A 15,755-nucleotide genomic window follows, 5' to 3' on the forward strand; every position below is an offset into this window, starting at 1 on the left:
TGTGCCAGATATTATGCGCATTGTCGTATTCAGCTGGGTATCAACAAGCCTTGTATGATGACTATTCATCCAAACAGGTGCACAATACTCAGCACTTGAGTATACCAAGCCCAGAGCTGAAGTTCGCAGGGTGGTTGCTGAAGATCCCCAGGTAGTTCCGCATAGCTTATGGAGGATGTTGTTTCGAGTCCTCAGCTTTTGAGCTAAGTTAAAAAGGTGTTGTTTGAAGCATAGTGTACGATCCAGGGTGACACCAAGATATTTTGGGTTCCAGTTGTGATGAAGAATTCTGCCTCTGAAACTTACCTCCAGTTTTACGTTCGCCAACTGGTTGTTTAGATGGAAGCAACACACTTCTGTTTTACTCACACTGGGTTGGAGTCTCCAGATTTTGAAGTAATTGTCTAATGCAGACAGGTCATTGGCTAAAATCTCTTCTGTTGTCTTCATTTCCTGGTGTTTGACGGCTAGAGCCAGATCATCGGCATAGCAGTATTTTCTGGACGAAGTGTAAGGTAGATCAGATAGATATAGGTTGAACAGTAAGGGTGAGAGAACTGATCCTTGAGGCAATCCGTTGTTCAGCTTCCTCTCCTTACTTATGTTGCTTCCAGTGATTACCTGGAACTTCCGATCACTTAGCATGCTGTTAATCAGTCGAGCCATTGTTCTGCAGGGTATGATGCGGAGAAATTTGTAGATAAGGCCTTCCCTCCACACAGTGTCGAAGGCGGCAGTTAGATCAACAAATGCCACAGATGTTTTCTGCTTCATTTGGTATCCTGACTATGAAGGATGTGAGAGACAATACTTGGTCGCAGCAGCTACGCCCTGGTCTGAAGCCTGCCTGATCAACTGGAACGTTCTCTAAGATAGCGCTACTTATTCTGTTATATATTAGCCTTTCAAAAAGCTTGTAGCAGCAGCTGAGTAGGGAAATGGGGCGATAGTTTTCTACCCTGTTGCTGGGTTTGCCAGGTTTCAGAACAGATATTATCTTCACCTTTTTAAACTCAGATGGAAGTTGATCAGTCCAGAGTCAATGTCTGAAACTGTGAAGGGATGGGTATACTCAGATGAGGGAGATGCCTTCTTTTAAGGTCACGAAGCTGTCGTCTGATATGTCTTGTATGTTTCTTGTCAGGAGGTACTCTTGAGGTGGTAATGATGTGGGAAGCAATTTGGTCTGGTGTTACTTCGGAATTTTTTCTGCATGTTGGTGCACTTCCTCCCAGTTTTCTCAGAAGACTCCATGCTTTCCTGCTCGAGTGGGTAAAGTCCATAGTTTTGACTGTTTCTGCCCATTTCTGCCTCCGAGACATGTCCAAGCTGGACAATAGTTCCGTAGCTATCTCTGGGTCACCACTTTGCTGAAAGTATTGGTACAGTGTTTCACTTTCCTCTTTCCATCCTGGAACGTATTCTTTTCGGTATCCTCTTGGCATACACTTTTTAGCTGTTGCTGTTACTGCACCAATGAAGCGTTGATAGTTATTATGCGATGGAGGTATCCATCGAATGGTCTTATCCAGTTCCGTTGAAAACTTCATCCAGTCGGCTTTCTGGAAATTCCATCGAGCATGCGGAGTTGATCGTATGACAGGAACAGTGCAGCCAATTTGTATTATTACAGGTCTGTGTTGGCTGTGAGGAAAGGCATCTATCACTTTCCTTGTGGTGTTGATGGGAAAGCCAGTTTCGTTGCAGCTAACAAAGCATAAGTCAGGATTTGAATCCTTGTCCCAAGCAGCTGACCTGAAAGTGCCTTGATCTTTGGCATCAAACACTAGATGAAGATTATTCTCTTCGATCCATTCTGCAAGCATGCTCCCATTTTTATCATTTTGAGAGTACTTCCAAAGTTCATGGTGACTATTGAAGTCTCCTATGTAAATTGCAGGATGTTCTGCTGTGTGTAGGACAAAATCGGGCCATGTTGTTTTGGGTGGTTTGTAAACATTTGTAATAGTAATGCCGTGCAATTGTATGACAACTGTATGTATATCTGCCTCCACACTTACAGAAATCAGCGAAGCTTCGTTTATGTTGTTACGGACATACGTAGCAATTCCATTGGTAGATAACGTGCCATTGATGTTAACGTCAGAGACACCTGTTGGGGTCTGGTACCCAAAAAGACGCCTGATCTTCGTCCAGTCTTGAGAAGATGCGGTATGGTACCCAACGGTTGAGACTTATCTCTCCCAACACTCCTGTTTCCATCTTTTTATAAGCTGGTGAATGTGAGCAATCAGCCGTTTAAAAGCTATTAGGTGCTCAAGGGAAGGGTGCTGCTTATGTTGCTGTAGAGCTCGCCGACACTCTTTAATTGCCTCAGTGATTTCCGGCGAATGCCAAGATACTGACTTTCGCCAGGGCACCCTAAAGAACAAGGAATCACTTTTCTGCCACAGAAATGATCGTTCTAGTGACCTGCTCAGCCACCACATTGATAGTACCATGTGGGGGAGATTCAAAGGCGACAGCAGAGGTGAAAGCTTCCCAGTCCAGTCCACTTTGTTAAAGCCCATCTGGGTAGACGTCTAGGGGACTGGCCCCGGGGGAGTGACAGGAAAATGGGAAAGTAGTCACTACCACACAAGTCATTGCGGGTTCTCCAGTGGTCAGATGGGAGAAGTCCTGGGCTGTAGAGGGATAAATCAATGGCTGAGTAAATACCATGAGCCACACTGAAATGTGTGGGGGCCCCAGTATTTAAGAGGTCAAGTTGAGACTGTAAATTTTCGACATATCTACCTCTGTCAGTAGGTATGGTGCCACCCCACAAGGGGTTATGGGCATTAAAATCTCCCAAAAGTAGGAAAGGTTTACGGAGGTGTTGAATCATTGCAGCCAATATATTCAGGGGTACTGCACCATCTGGAGAAAGATATATGTTGCAGACAGTTATTTCCTGCGTCGTCCTTATCCTGACACCTGCAGCTTCAAGAGGGCTTTGAAGGGGCACAGTTTCACTACATACTGAGTTCTGGACATAGGTGCAAACTCCACCTGACACTACGGTTCTTGCAATATCCCCTATAATCGTGGAGGGCAGGGGTCTGCATTGCCAGGAACCAGGTTTCCTGGAGGGCAATGCAGAAAGCAGATGTAAAGCTTACAGTTGCCATAGCTCAGCCAGGTGCTGGAAAAGCTGCCGCAGTTCCACTGGAGGATGACGTGATTGTGAGGCTGGGAAGGCATGAATGCTTAATGGGGCAGTTTACACCTCAGGGTCACCTGCTGCCACTGGTTTAGTTCCTGGGCAGTCTGTCTCCACTGTGTCTGAGGGTCCGGCGAGATCTAGGTCCTCAACAGACACCAGAATCTCCACCTCATCCTCAGACGCAGAGCTTGTAGGTAGTGGAGGTGTGGGTGCCATTGCAATTTCCTTGTTCTTGGAGGGTCTTCTTTTTGGATTTCTCTTGCTGCGCATTGCGTTTCTCTGGCTGGGAGGGCTTCACTGATTCAGTCTCAAGGACTGAAGAGGACCGTGAAGCCCTACAACCAGCTGCTTTTGGGAACTTCAGCCACTGGTGGCGTCACCTTTCTCACCTTTCTCACTAGTAGAAATCTGGGAAGGGAGGGACCCAAGGGACCCCTACCTAGCGAGAGGAGATGAAGAATACTTACGCTTCTCCAGCTTAGAAGTGGAGGCTGATATCCCTGATGGTTGGGAGGAGGAGGAGGGGGGGGGGGCAGGGCAGTGCTCCCTGGGTAGGTGGTACGTGAGCAACAGGCAGGGAAGTGCCCTCACCATCAAGGGGCAGGTGTAGTCTTATGGTTCTGACAGACAACTGGAATTGGCGGAACAGATGGGGCTAAAACCGTTCTCATAGTTGCGGCGTAAGAAGGTGTCCCAGGTACAGAATGTAGGCATTCAAATTTCCTCTTAGCCTCAGTGTAGGTCAGTCTGTCCAGGGGCTTGTATTCTACGATTTCCCATTACTTCTAGAGAATCCTGCAGTCCGGAGAGCAAGGGGAATGGTGCTCTCCACAGCAGACACAGATTGGCGGGGCGCCTGAAGTATTGGGATGTGATGGATGTCCACAGTCGCGACATATGACGCTGGAAGTACAGCGAGGAGACATATGCTCGAACTCCCAGCACTTAAAGCACTGCATCGGGGGAGGGATATATGGCTTGACATCACACCGGCATACCATCACCTTGAACTTCTCGGGTAATGTATCACCCTTGAAGGCCAAGATGAAGGCACCTCATTATCCTTTGGACCCCTATGTACGCGCCGGACGAAATGAACACCTCGTTGCTCTAAGTTGGTGTGCAGCTCTACATCAGACTGTAAAAGAAGATCCCTGTGAAATATAATACCCTGGACCACATTTAAACTCTTATGGGGCATGATGGAAACACAAACACCCCCCAACTTGTCACAGGTGAGTAGTGCCTGTGGCTGGGTAGAGGATGCTGTTTTTATAAAGACTGATCCCAATCGCATTTTGGACAATCCCTCCACCTCCCCAAACTTGTCCTCTAAATGCTCCACAAAAAAATGAGGCTTCATCGACATGAAGGATGCCCCCATCAGGTCTTGTGCATACAAGGTACCGGGGTGAATAAGATTCGCTGCCTTCCTTAGCCTGGTGTTCCTCCCATGGTGTGGCCAGGGAAGGGAACAATTTGGGGTCATACTTCTTTGCATTGTATGGTTCAAATGGCTCTGAGCACTATGGGACTTAACATCTGTGGTCATCAGTCCCCTAGAACTTAGAACTACTTAAACCTAACTAACCTAAGGACATCACACACATCCATGCCCGAGGCAGGATTCGAACCTGCGACTGTAGCAGTCGCGCGGTTCCGGACTGCACGCCTAGAACCGCTAGACCACCGCGGCCGGCTCTTTGCATTGTAGTTAAACCTCGACCACTTGGAGACTGCTGGCACTGGGCCACCAGCATGTCATCCACCCTGATGCCACCCACTCCGACCAAGGGCCCTCCCCATGGGTGCAACCCAGCCGCAGCAAAGGCCACCTGGCAGGCTGGCCATTGTGTAGTCAGGGGGGCTACAACCAACTGGGTACATGACGGTCCCACCACAACAGACTGGCTACTGAGCCTGATACGAGTTGCAAAGGTATCCATGGTCATCGTTGGCATGGAAAATGACACTGCATAGTGGATGGAAGAAAACGCACCCAGGAAGGTGTCCTCCCCCAAGAGATAGAGAATATGTGGAACTGCAAAGCCACGATGATTAAAAATGTGGATGGTTTCAGTGCACGATGCACCATGTAAGGCACCCTTCCTCAATTGGCTCGTTCTTTGGGACAATTTGGAAAAATGGACGTCAAACCCTACTGGGGACCATCACATAAAGGCCTAAGTGTGAGAGAATCCTTTTAACTGCCTCTTACAACAGGCAGGAATTCCTCAGGCCTATTCTAACCCCTGGACCTGCAGGGGGATGTGACTGCATTATCAATATGTAAAGCTACAGACGTTTCGGTCACTGTTGCAGGTGGCCTTCTTCAGGGCAGTTTTCTTTTTTTGACTGTGACAATGGCTGCAGAGGCTTATGTTTATAAAATGTAGCAAAAGATAGACTGCTACTTACTTTATGGTAAATAGTAATCTATTTTTTCCTACATTGTTGTTATTATAATTTTAATAATAATTATTGTTATTTTCCACAATGCTTCCCCATTCTTCAATAACATTCTGCTCAAATTTAATGTCATTCTGATAGTGATTCATTTTTAGAACATTTTGAAAGGTCTAAGTACAGCTGAAAACAAAAAATAGTCTTTTGGTAGTTACCAGCAAAATTCTACTTGATGCTGTCATTAGGTAATTACAGATCCCCATTAATAATAGTATGCAGTGTCAATTTCAGTCTCTCATTTCACATTCTGTTTAATCTAACATTCCTCTCATTCAGTTAGCCAACAAATTCTAAGGCTCTTCTCAGAATTAAGCCTGCTTTCATTTTTCTCAGAAGAAATTAAATGAAAAATGACCCACAGGAGCTTTATCTGTGGCAGATTTATTGATAACTCTCAGTTTTGATAGTAGCCTATACGAGGGTACCAATAAACTTTTTAACATCAATTTTTCACATTGACCAATAATTATTTATTGAGATTAACTATTGTCTTTCAAAAACAGAACATGAGCAATGAAAAATCACATATTCAGTGTAACTACTAAATTAAATTGTAAATGCTCAAAATGCTATATTAAGACAACAAACAGAAAATCAAATCTCTCACAGTTTTTAGTCTTGTATCGGCAAAGGTAAGAAAAATTCCACCATTCACCAGAAAAAAGTATTGTTTACATTTTTATTCCCCTCCATGAAGTATTTAACATTAAATGATTTTTTGAGAAGAACATTTGTACAATAACTAAATTAAGAATAATACTTGTACATGGGCATTAAATTAGCATTTGAGACCTGAGTTTTCAATACCACTGTCTGAGTAGTAAATTCTATATAGCTTATGAAAGTCTGCTTTTAAGCTTTTAAAATACAATAATTGCTCTCTCTCTCTCTCTCTCTCTCTCTCTCTCTCTCTCTCTCTCACACACACACACACACACACACACACACACACACACACACACACACACACACACACACAAAATTGCCACAAAAAGAGGATATATTATGGCTGGAGATTGAGTCTAGCTGCCTCATGGCGAATCACGTTGATCAGCTCCTGGTTAACAAGGAAGATGAAGCGAAGACCCGCAATCTGCAACAAAAAAAATTGTCAATTCCTAATATGACATTTCAAGACCAGTTTCAACATACTGGTCATTAAATACTACTACTACTAAAAAAAAACAGCTTTTCCCTATTGTTTAATATTATTTTGTTATCACCCAGATGATAATTTAACAACAGTCAATTATTTCTGTCACAGTTGAACATGATTACCTTGAATCTTTATTTCGGGCATAACAGTTAAATAATCACTGTACATATTTACGAAGCTATCACTTGTAAATTAATTTTATGCTCGATTGAATTCTCAATACAAAACCTTATCTCAACACGTAGTCACGTTGTTGGATGAGAGGTGCTCAATAGCATTATCATCGGAGTCCTTACGAAGTGTCAACATGCCACTGGCCTGGGAGGATGAAGATTTTCTCCACAGGCAGAGTTGCTTATAATGCATGAGAGTACACTAGCAATTAAAAAAACTACCTTAATGATGCATTAAACTATTACACTAAAAACCATTTAATAAAAATGCTAATCAGCCCGGGGATGCTATCCCTTGAGAGCAAGCTGATCTTCCCTCCTCAGCACTTTAGGGATGAGGGCTGACAAAATTTCAAAATCTGCAGTATACTGGTATCGGTGTCAGCGAGGATGGTGGCCAATCTCCAGCCAAACTGACGTGTGCCCTAATGTCACTAAACAAAACGACATGTAGCCAAAACATGCTGAACTGAAAGTGGCACTTTACACAACAGTGGATCCTCCCACTGGAAGAGAAAACCATGCATTTGTGAGCAATGTCTTATGCATAGTCTGGAGAGCAGTACTTCCTTCCACAGATGTGGTTGGCACAAAATCTACCACCCTGAATGGTCCATCTGCGTGACTGCAGTTTCTTGTTTCTCACTTCCAACCACTCAGTTTCCCAATTGTAGCTGCTGTATACCAGTTTCCCAACTGCTGTACACAAGTTTTAGGTGGAAGACAACAAAAGGTTTATGGTGCTTCTGTTGCTGCTCTATGTATGGCGTATGCCCAGGGACATTTTCAGTGCATGACATACTGACAGGTGCTATGGCCATATCCAAATCAATTTTCTTTGTTTTTTTTCCCTTCTTCATGACATCTGATTTGTGTGTCACTAGCTTTAAATACTTACAACAACGGTATGGGAAAAATTAGCCCATATTAACTGCCTCAACAATGGAGAAAATCTGCCAGAAAGTATGCCAGCTAATTTTGTCAAGTGACTTGCAAAAATGAAGTCACCTTTTTTCAGGTATACCTTTTCACTTCTAGTAAACAATAAAATTCCTGCACCAGTGACAAAGCACCAGAGCACGCCACTAGAGGAGCCAATTACCGTATTTACTCGAATATAAGCCGCACTTTTTTTCCGGTTTTTGTAATCCAAAAAACCGACTGCGGCTTAGAATCGAGTGCAAAGTAAGCGGAAGTTCTGAAAAATGTTGGTAGGTGCCGCCACAACTAACTTCTGCCGTCGAATATATGTAGTGCTGCACAGGCATGCTTTGCATGCACAAAGATAAATACTGGCGCCAAAACCTCCGCGTCAGTAAATAAATTTAAAAAAAAAGGTGGAAGACAACATTTTTTCTCTGCCCCGAGTTTTGACCACTGCATTTTATACATTATCCAACGAAGTAAATACAAATTCCGTGACTGATGACCTCGCTGTCTGGTCTCTTTCCCCAAACCAACCAACCAACAAATTCCGTATTGTTCATCTTCGAATGTAGCAGCATTTCAATGTACTATGAAAATCCGACTGGCAAGACTGTTTGGGATGTTTGTCAATATGGCCAACTCTACGTTCTGAATTTTTTCCTACCTGTGAGAAGAGATGGTTGCAAATAGGAACTTTTAAGAATTGTGAATCATATGCAGTATTCTCTTCGCCATAAGAGTAATACGAATATAAACATTTTGCCATGTATTCTTTCGTGTTTGCTGCTATCTCATTTAAATCCTGTCTGCCTAATAAACTACAAAACCAGGGTGAGACAGCAGCAAACGCGGAAGAATATACATATCATGTCATGTTTATATTCTTATGCCTAATAGTGATAAAGTCAGAAATGAAGCATCAATCGACTAGATTTTTAAATCTAAGATGACTCTTAATTCTGTGCAGAATGTAATGTACTAAAGAGGCGCCTGCAAAAATTTTCAAACGGAGAAAAATTTTGGCTAAACTCTCGTTCAGAACGTCTTCTATCATAAGCCGTCTATTATTTCGTTCTTGTTGATCATTATCAAAGAAAGCAGCAGTGTAAGTAACAACAAATAGCAGTCTCTTGCCATTGTTTTGCTAATGATACAATTCCTCTCTTTTTTTTTTATTGTAAGCGGTGGTAGCGTGCACAAAAGCAAGCCATGCCGCGAGCGGGGACAGGCCGTAAACACTCATTATCAGAATGCGACAAACAATTCATGACACAGTACAGTAATGCATTTTCAGCTTAGAGTGACGTAAACACCTATAACAAAGAGATCGGAACTTACCAGATCAAAGCAAAAGAAGCAATCATTTCAAACCAGACGAAGTACGTGAAAAAGGAAAGGTACCCGTATAAATACGGATGGAGCGCGTGGCGCATAGCAATGGCCACCTAGTAAAGCTTAATTGCTAAGCTTACGACTCGAACATACTGTAGCTGTATCGTCATTCATTCCACCTAAATTGTGTCTCATATTACAATGGACCAACTTTGTTTCGATTTGGTGGTGCGGCCTAAAACTTTTCTCTCCCCTTGAATTTCGAGTCTCAAATTTCAGGTGCGGCTTAGATTCGGGAAAAATTTTTTTCCTTGATTTCGAGTCTCATTTTTCAGGTGCGGCTTACATTCGAGTGCGGCTTAGATTCGAGTAAATACGGTACCACAAATGCACACACATACATTCAAAAATTTCCTTTTTACTGGCATCTGATCAACAATAAATTAATTTGCAACTCTTTTTAGAGATGTTAACTAAACCTTTGTGACTACCTCTGGTAGTCACATGACAAAATTAGTAACTGCTGTAGGTGTGACTTCAGTTAGCCCTCTAAGGTAATGCTTTATAGGGAACTTCCTGTAATGCTGAGGAGTGTAATGCGGGCCAGTCTTTCCCGAACTTTTTAAGACCCTATGATAAACAAAAGTAGATATCATACAAATCTGGCTCCTGGCATGGACAGAGCACCAATCAAATATTTTGTGCATTGAATACATCCATGGGCACAAGACTTAGTAAGAGCAACAATAGATACCTTTTAGTCAAACTTTGTATACATCAGCTGCAGTGAACTTGTGTGACTACATGTTCAGACAAAGGTCTGTATTGGGAATTTAAACACGCATAAGATTAATTTGTGGGCATATTAATGTTCTAGTTCAAGCAATGCACATCATTAATCTGCTTTGGAGATGTGGAAAACAGTCACAGAAAATGTCTTCCCAAACAGCACAACAGCTTGCAGTTAACATTACCAAATTAATTATCAATGTGTGGGGAAAATCTGTGACAGAACTGACAAAGATGATAATGAAACATGCAAACAAGTGTTAAAATTCTAATAATTAAATAGTTTGCAATTACAAAAAGAGGGACATGGTGCTCTAGAGACTGGCAATGTTCTGAACTGTTATACAGGCTTGACATATTGGTTTTTAGCAGCCATTCTAAACTGACCTTCTGCTATTGTGATTAAAAATAATAAAAATATGAAAGTTTTCACTAATAAACAAAGAAGTATCTTTCTAAAAGCCTCCTCCCCCCCCCTTCCCCCTGCGCACGCAGCTGTCTGTATGGTAGGATTCAGATAAGGTGGCAAATGACCATTCTCTCAGAGGTTTTTCACACACAGCTAGTGAATGCAACACTATGACTATACAGTTCATGTCACCCAGAACAAGTTTCACCGAACATCTGCTCGACTGCATGCGGGACTGCCACCTAGCAGGCAGCAGAAACGGCTAGCATCACCTACCAAAGTTGTCACACCTGTAGGTCTACGGAAAGTTGTTTGGTTGTAAAATGTTTGTTTAGAGTGCAGATAATTTGGTAGTAATTGGGAATTTTTGCTAAATGTAAGCACGACTCTTCCCTATATGCATCAGTAACTGAAAATACTCCACTGTGGAGCGGTCCACAGTAATTAAAAGGCACAGTGAGATTCACTTACGACTGAATACCTCTCTAATGTAGCCAGGCTTACGGGGCAGCCTAGTTCAAAAGTGCTGATTGTCCAGTTGGTGTATCATTCTAATAAACTTACAAGAAAAACAGCACCAGAGATATCACCAGAAAAATGTAAAAAGCTGCCTGCAAGCAAACAGCAGTCAACAGTGCCTACTTGCAAGTCATAGACAAAACTTGCAGCAAATCTTACTAAATATTTAAACAATGGGAAGTCTAGGTTGGAATGTCAACAATATAAGGAAAAGATAAGATTGCTACTTACCATAAGGAACAGTTAATTTGCAGACAGACACACTTGTGGCCTGAGCTGCCGGAACCGAGCAAGGTGCAATAGTTGTAAGCACAATGGACTTGTATTCGGAAGGACAATGTTTCAAACCTGCGACTGACAATCCAAATTTAGGTTTTCCGTGATTTAACTACATCGCTCCAGCCAAATGCTGGGAGGTTTCCTTTCCGGCACAACCGATTTCCTTCTTCATCTCTGACACGATCTGAGCTTGTTAAACCCAATCTTCATTCCTTCTTTCCTTCCTTCCTTCCGAGTTGCCGGTCATGCATGTGTGATGGAATGGTGTGTGTTTCCCTTTCTTTTCCCGACAAAGGCTGCAGCCAAAAACTAGTGTCTTTTAATTGTGCCTGTCTGTGGCTTAACATGTCATCTTTACGGTAAGTAACCATCTATCTTTCCTTACACTGTTACACCCTATATTCAAAAGACAGAAATTACCTGTCAAAAGAGGCTCTCAACAGGTAGACCCAAGGGACAGATGGCATGTGAACCCGACAACACGAGGAGTTGTGGACACCCCTCAGACAAGGAACAGGCAGGAGAGCTGTACTATGGCATTAGCAGTAGCCCATCAGTGAATTCGTGCACTTGCACTGTCAGGGCAACTGATGGTTAGGTGGGTCACAGAGCACTGGTAAGGTGGTCGCCTGTCATTTAAAACTTCTAGCAGATCATCCAATTTAGCACAGAGGAGTCAGGCAATTGAAAATGAGTTTCTTATACATAAGCATAAAAGTCTACCCTACACTAGAAGCCAAGAGTTCCTGAACATTTTTACATTCCACAGTAAGATGGGACCTAGAAAAGTGCCCAACTTGTCTGCCCACAGCTCTCACAACCGTGCCCCATTACGGGTGATCTCTGAGGCTAACACGAGTGTAGGGATAGAACTGGCATGGCAACTCAGAGGAAGAAAAACATAGGGGCCGCATGAGGGTGGAGAGATAATGGGAGGCAGTGACAGAGAGGGAGGCAAGTGCCCAATTGACTGACTGATTGAGGGGGGGGGGGGGGTTATGGGACTGAACAACAAGCTCATCAGTCCTGCGATTCAAAACTTACTTGGATAAGACAGAGGGCCTGCTAAAAGTGGCTGGATTCAGTCAGAGGGGTCACACTATAAAGCGAGAAAGTTAAAACACAGACAGTAGAAGGCATAAAAGGGTAGGCTAAATCTAAAAACTGGAAAAATAGAGGGCTAAAAGAGCAGTCCTTGCATGGGGGAGTGGTCATGCGTCCCAGACCTCGAAAACATGAAGAGATGCCCCAACCACAACCAACCTGCCCCTGCCCCTGCTTTTGGAAAAAAGCAAAACTTCATAACTGAAAATAAAAACCACTTTCACATAGGAAACAAAGACCAGTGCAACAATCCATGAATTGTCTGCTAATATTAAAGACAAAGAATCCAGACGGCTATACTTGGTAAGAAGAGTCAAAAGAAGGGGAGGGGGGGGGGGGCGCTTGTTCCGCAAGAGAAAACAATGGAACAATGGATAAGCCTAGTATGACCGATGCGTAGACAGCACAAGACAATGGAATCTTTCTGAGAGGAGCAGATGGAAGAGGGCCAAACTGCTGCAGCCTCCTTGATTGTGCAGAGTTTATTACTGAGAGCAGTAGTGTGCCAGATGTCATCCCACTTTTGGACAAAGAGAGATTTGATGTGTATCCACATATCTGCACCTGGAATCATGAGAGGGAATGGAGTGTAAGTATCTGCCTCTCCAGCCAAATCATCAACCAGTTCATTTCCTGGGATGTCCACATGACTTGGGACACAGAGTAAAACAACAGAGCAGGTGGCACAGCCAAGGGCAGAGAGAAGGTCACGGATAGCAGAGACAAAACGGTGACGAGAGTGGCATAGTTCTATAGCCTCCAAGCTGCTCATTGAGGGGGGGTGGGTTATTCAGCTCAGCTTTTCTGCCAGAAAAAGGTAGCACAATAGGAACAAATGGTTCAAATGGCTCTGAGCACTATGGGACTAACATATGAGGTCATCAGCCTCTAGAACTTAGAACTACTTAAACCTAAATAACCTAAGGACATCACACACATCCGTGCCCGAGGCAGGATTCGAACCTGCGACCATAGTGGTCGTGCGGTTCCAGACTGAAGCACCTAGAACCGCTTGACTACAGTGGCCGGCGCACTATAGGAACAGGATGCCAATGCTGACACAAAGTGTGTCGCAAGGTGTTCTGCATGGACCGATGGATCAGTACACAGAGCACCCATCCTGTAGGATAAGATCTTGGACATGTGATTGTCACTGGTGGCCCAGTTGGCTACGGAGCTTGGATCAAACCTGCGGTGGAGAGTCCTACATCCCCAGGGAGGAAACATAGCACTCGCAGCATTTCTTTCTAATTTGCTTAATAAGCACAGAGATGCTTAAAAGTGATATGGCTGGTCTCTGAAAGATGTGATTTAAATTGTTGCAGCACCTGTCGGCTGTCCTGATTGCTACTGCTATGTCCTTTGTCCACCGAGGTACTGATCGATGATGAAGGGGATATGTGGATAGGGGGATAGCAGTGCCAGTGACAAGAAGAAAAGTAGCAGAGAGATAGAGAGGTGTTGAAGTGCACAGCAGACATATATAAATGCCAATTGGTTCTGCAGAATGCCCAACGTGAGGGCCTGTCTACCTGGCAGTGTCAGGGGAACGAAAGACTCAACAGAAAGTGACCACTGTCATGAAGATCATCACAGAGTGACCAAGATAGGGCAGCCACAAGAGCAGAGAGAGGAGACTGTGTGATCAATAGCTGAGAAGGTGCCGTGAGCGACACTGAAGTGGGTAGGGGAACCGTCACTGAGGAGACACAAATCAAAGTCTGTAATAAGTTGGTCAATTACAAGACCCCTACCCATCGAAGAGGCATTCCCTCACAGAAAGGGGTGTACACTAAAGTCCATGAGGAGGAGGTAGGGGGCTGAAGTTGATGTATTAAGGTAGGCAGGACAACATAAGGAAGTGGCCTATCTGGAGGGAAGTAGACATTACAAATGGTGATTGCGGAGATTGTTTGCACTCTATCCACTATGGCTCCCATATTGGTATGAAGAAGGGTCCAGTCACTAATGACATTGGTGCGAACCAAAGTGCAGACCCCTTCAGACACTATCCTGGAGCTGGCACGATTCTGACAGAACGCCCAATAACTGCAAAATGTTGGAGAGTGGTCATCATGGAAGTGCATTTCTTGACGAGCAAAACAGAATGCATTTCTCTATTTCCGAGAGGTGATGGTAATACCCATTGCAATTCTACTGGATTATTGTGGCAAAAGTCCAGGTTAGGCACAAAGAAGCCGAGGGGAGATCTTGTCAGTGGTGTCACTGATGAGGATGGGGTGACATCCATAAATAATATGTCAGATTCAGGTTGTGAAGAGGGAGACAGCATGTCTGGGGCACCGGTCAAAGGGGGGGGGGGGGTGTCCTGGGACTTATGTTTCTTCTTCTTCTCCTTCTCCTTTCTCAGAGGTTGAGGAGGGCAGGGCACAGAAGGAGAGCAGGCTTTTGTAAGATCCAGAACCGAAAGACAGCAGGTGAGTTTGGTGTTCACAGACGGCGCATCCCATGACCGAGTTGTGGTGGCAGGCCTCCAGCCTGAGACGCAGGGGGAAGGGGGAACCCCAGGATGACAAGTGGGTGCCAAAGAAGGAGGGCACTTCTTCGGCCAGGGAGGGGAAGCTGTGCACAGAGGGGAGGGCATCGGAACCGCAGGGGAGAGGGAGATGAGAGGGAGATGAGAGAGAGAGAGAGAGAGAGAGAGAGAGAGAGAGAGAGAGAGAGAGAGAGAGAGAGAAAGAGAGAGAGCTGGGGTAAGGAAGCTGTTGGAGAGGGGAAAGGATGTACCACACAGGCAAAAGTAGAAGATATCTACATTGGGTGGAGTTGATTGTATTTTTGGAGAGTCTCAGCACAAGATAGATGATACTGGGACTTGTACTCTTGGATCTTCTTTTCGCTCTTGTAAACTGGACAATCTGGTGAGCATGCAGAATGGCAGTCATGATAATTTACACACACAGGTGGTGGAACACAGGGGCTTCCCTCACTGAGTGGGTGTCCATGGTCACCACACAGAGTGTCCGTGGGAATACATATGCTCAGAAACGCAAGCACCAAAAGCAACTCATGGATGATGGAGCATATGACTTTTATGTCACACCGGTAACGCGTAATTTTGACCTTCCCTGGAGGGGACCTCCCTCGAAAGTCAGAATAAAGACGCTGATATCAGCGTAGCTGTCTTTACGACACTTCTGCACACATCAAACACAATTAACGCCATGTCGCTCCAGTTTAGCTCAGAGTTCCCCATCAGTTAGAAGTCCTACAAAAAGTGACTCCCTGGGTCATATTCAGAGACTGGTGAGGGTAATAGACACTAGGACATTGCCTAGGTGATCACAAGCACAAAGGGCTGCAGACTGAGTGGTAGAAGAAGCTTTGATCAACAGGGAGCCTAACCATATCTTGCTGAGAGACTCCACTACGCCAAACTTGTCCTCAATATTCTCCACTAAAAACAATGGCTTT

General features: G+C 44.2%; 1 protein-coding gene across 5 annotated transcripts in view; it reads right to left on the reverse strand.

Moving 5' to 3' along the window:
• The window catches only part of LOC124544884 (microspherule protein 1), a 164,671-nt gene that overhangs the window by 17,150 nt on the left and 131,766 nt on the right, over positions 1 to 15,755 (reverse strand). Inside the window, exons 11-12 of one of the 5 annotated variants that reach the window (XM_047123610.1) lie at positions 6,589 to 6,725; positions 6,173 to 6,536 (exon numbers count right to left, since the gene is read on the reverse strand). In XM_047123610.1, coding sequence (XP_046979566.1) covers positions 6,636 to 6,725 — 90 coding nt within the window. In that variant the 3' untranslated portion in view covers positions 6,173 to 6,536; positions 6,589 to 6,635. Of the gene's footprint in view, positions 1 to 6,171; positions 6,726 to 15,755 lie in introns of those variants that run through there. The other 4 variants (XR_006967572.1, XM_047123611.1, XM_047123609.1 and 1 more) reach the window with 4 other exon arrangements.

The sequence above is a fragment of the Schistocerca americana genome, chromosome 8, assembly GCF_021461395.2.
Source record: "Schistocerca americana isolate TAMUIC-IGC-003095 chromosome 8, iqSchAmer2.1, whole genome shotgun sequence".
NCBI classification, from domain to species: Eukaryota; Metazoa; Arthropoda; class Insecta; order Orthoptera; family Acrididae; genus Schistocerca; species Schistocerca americana.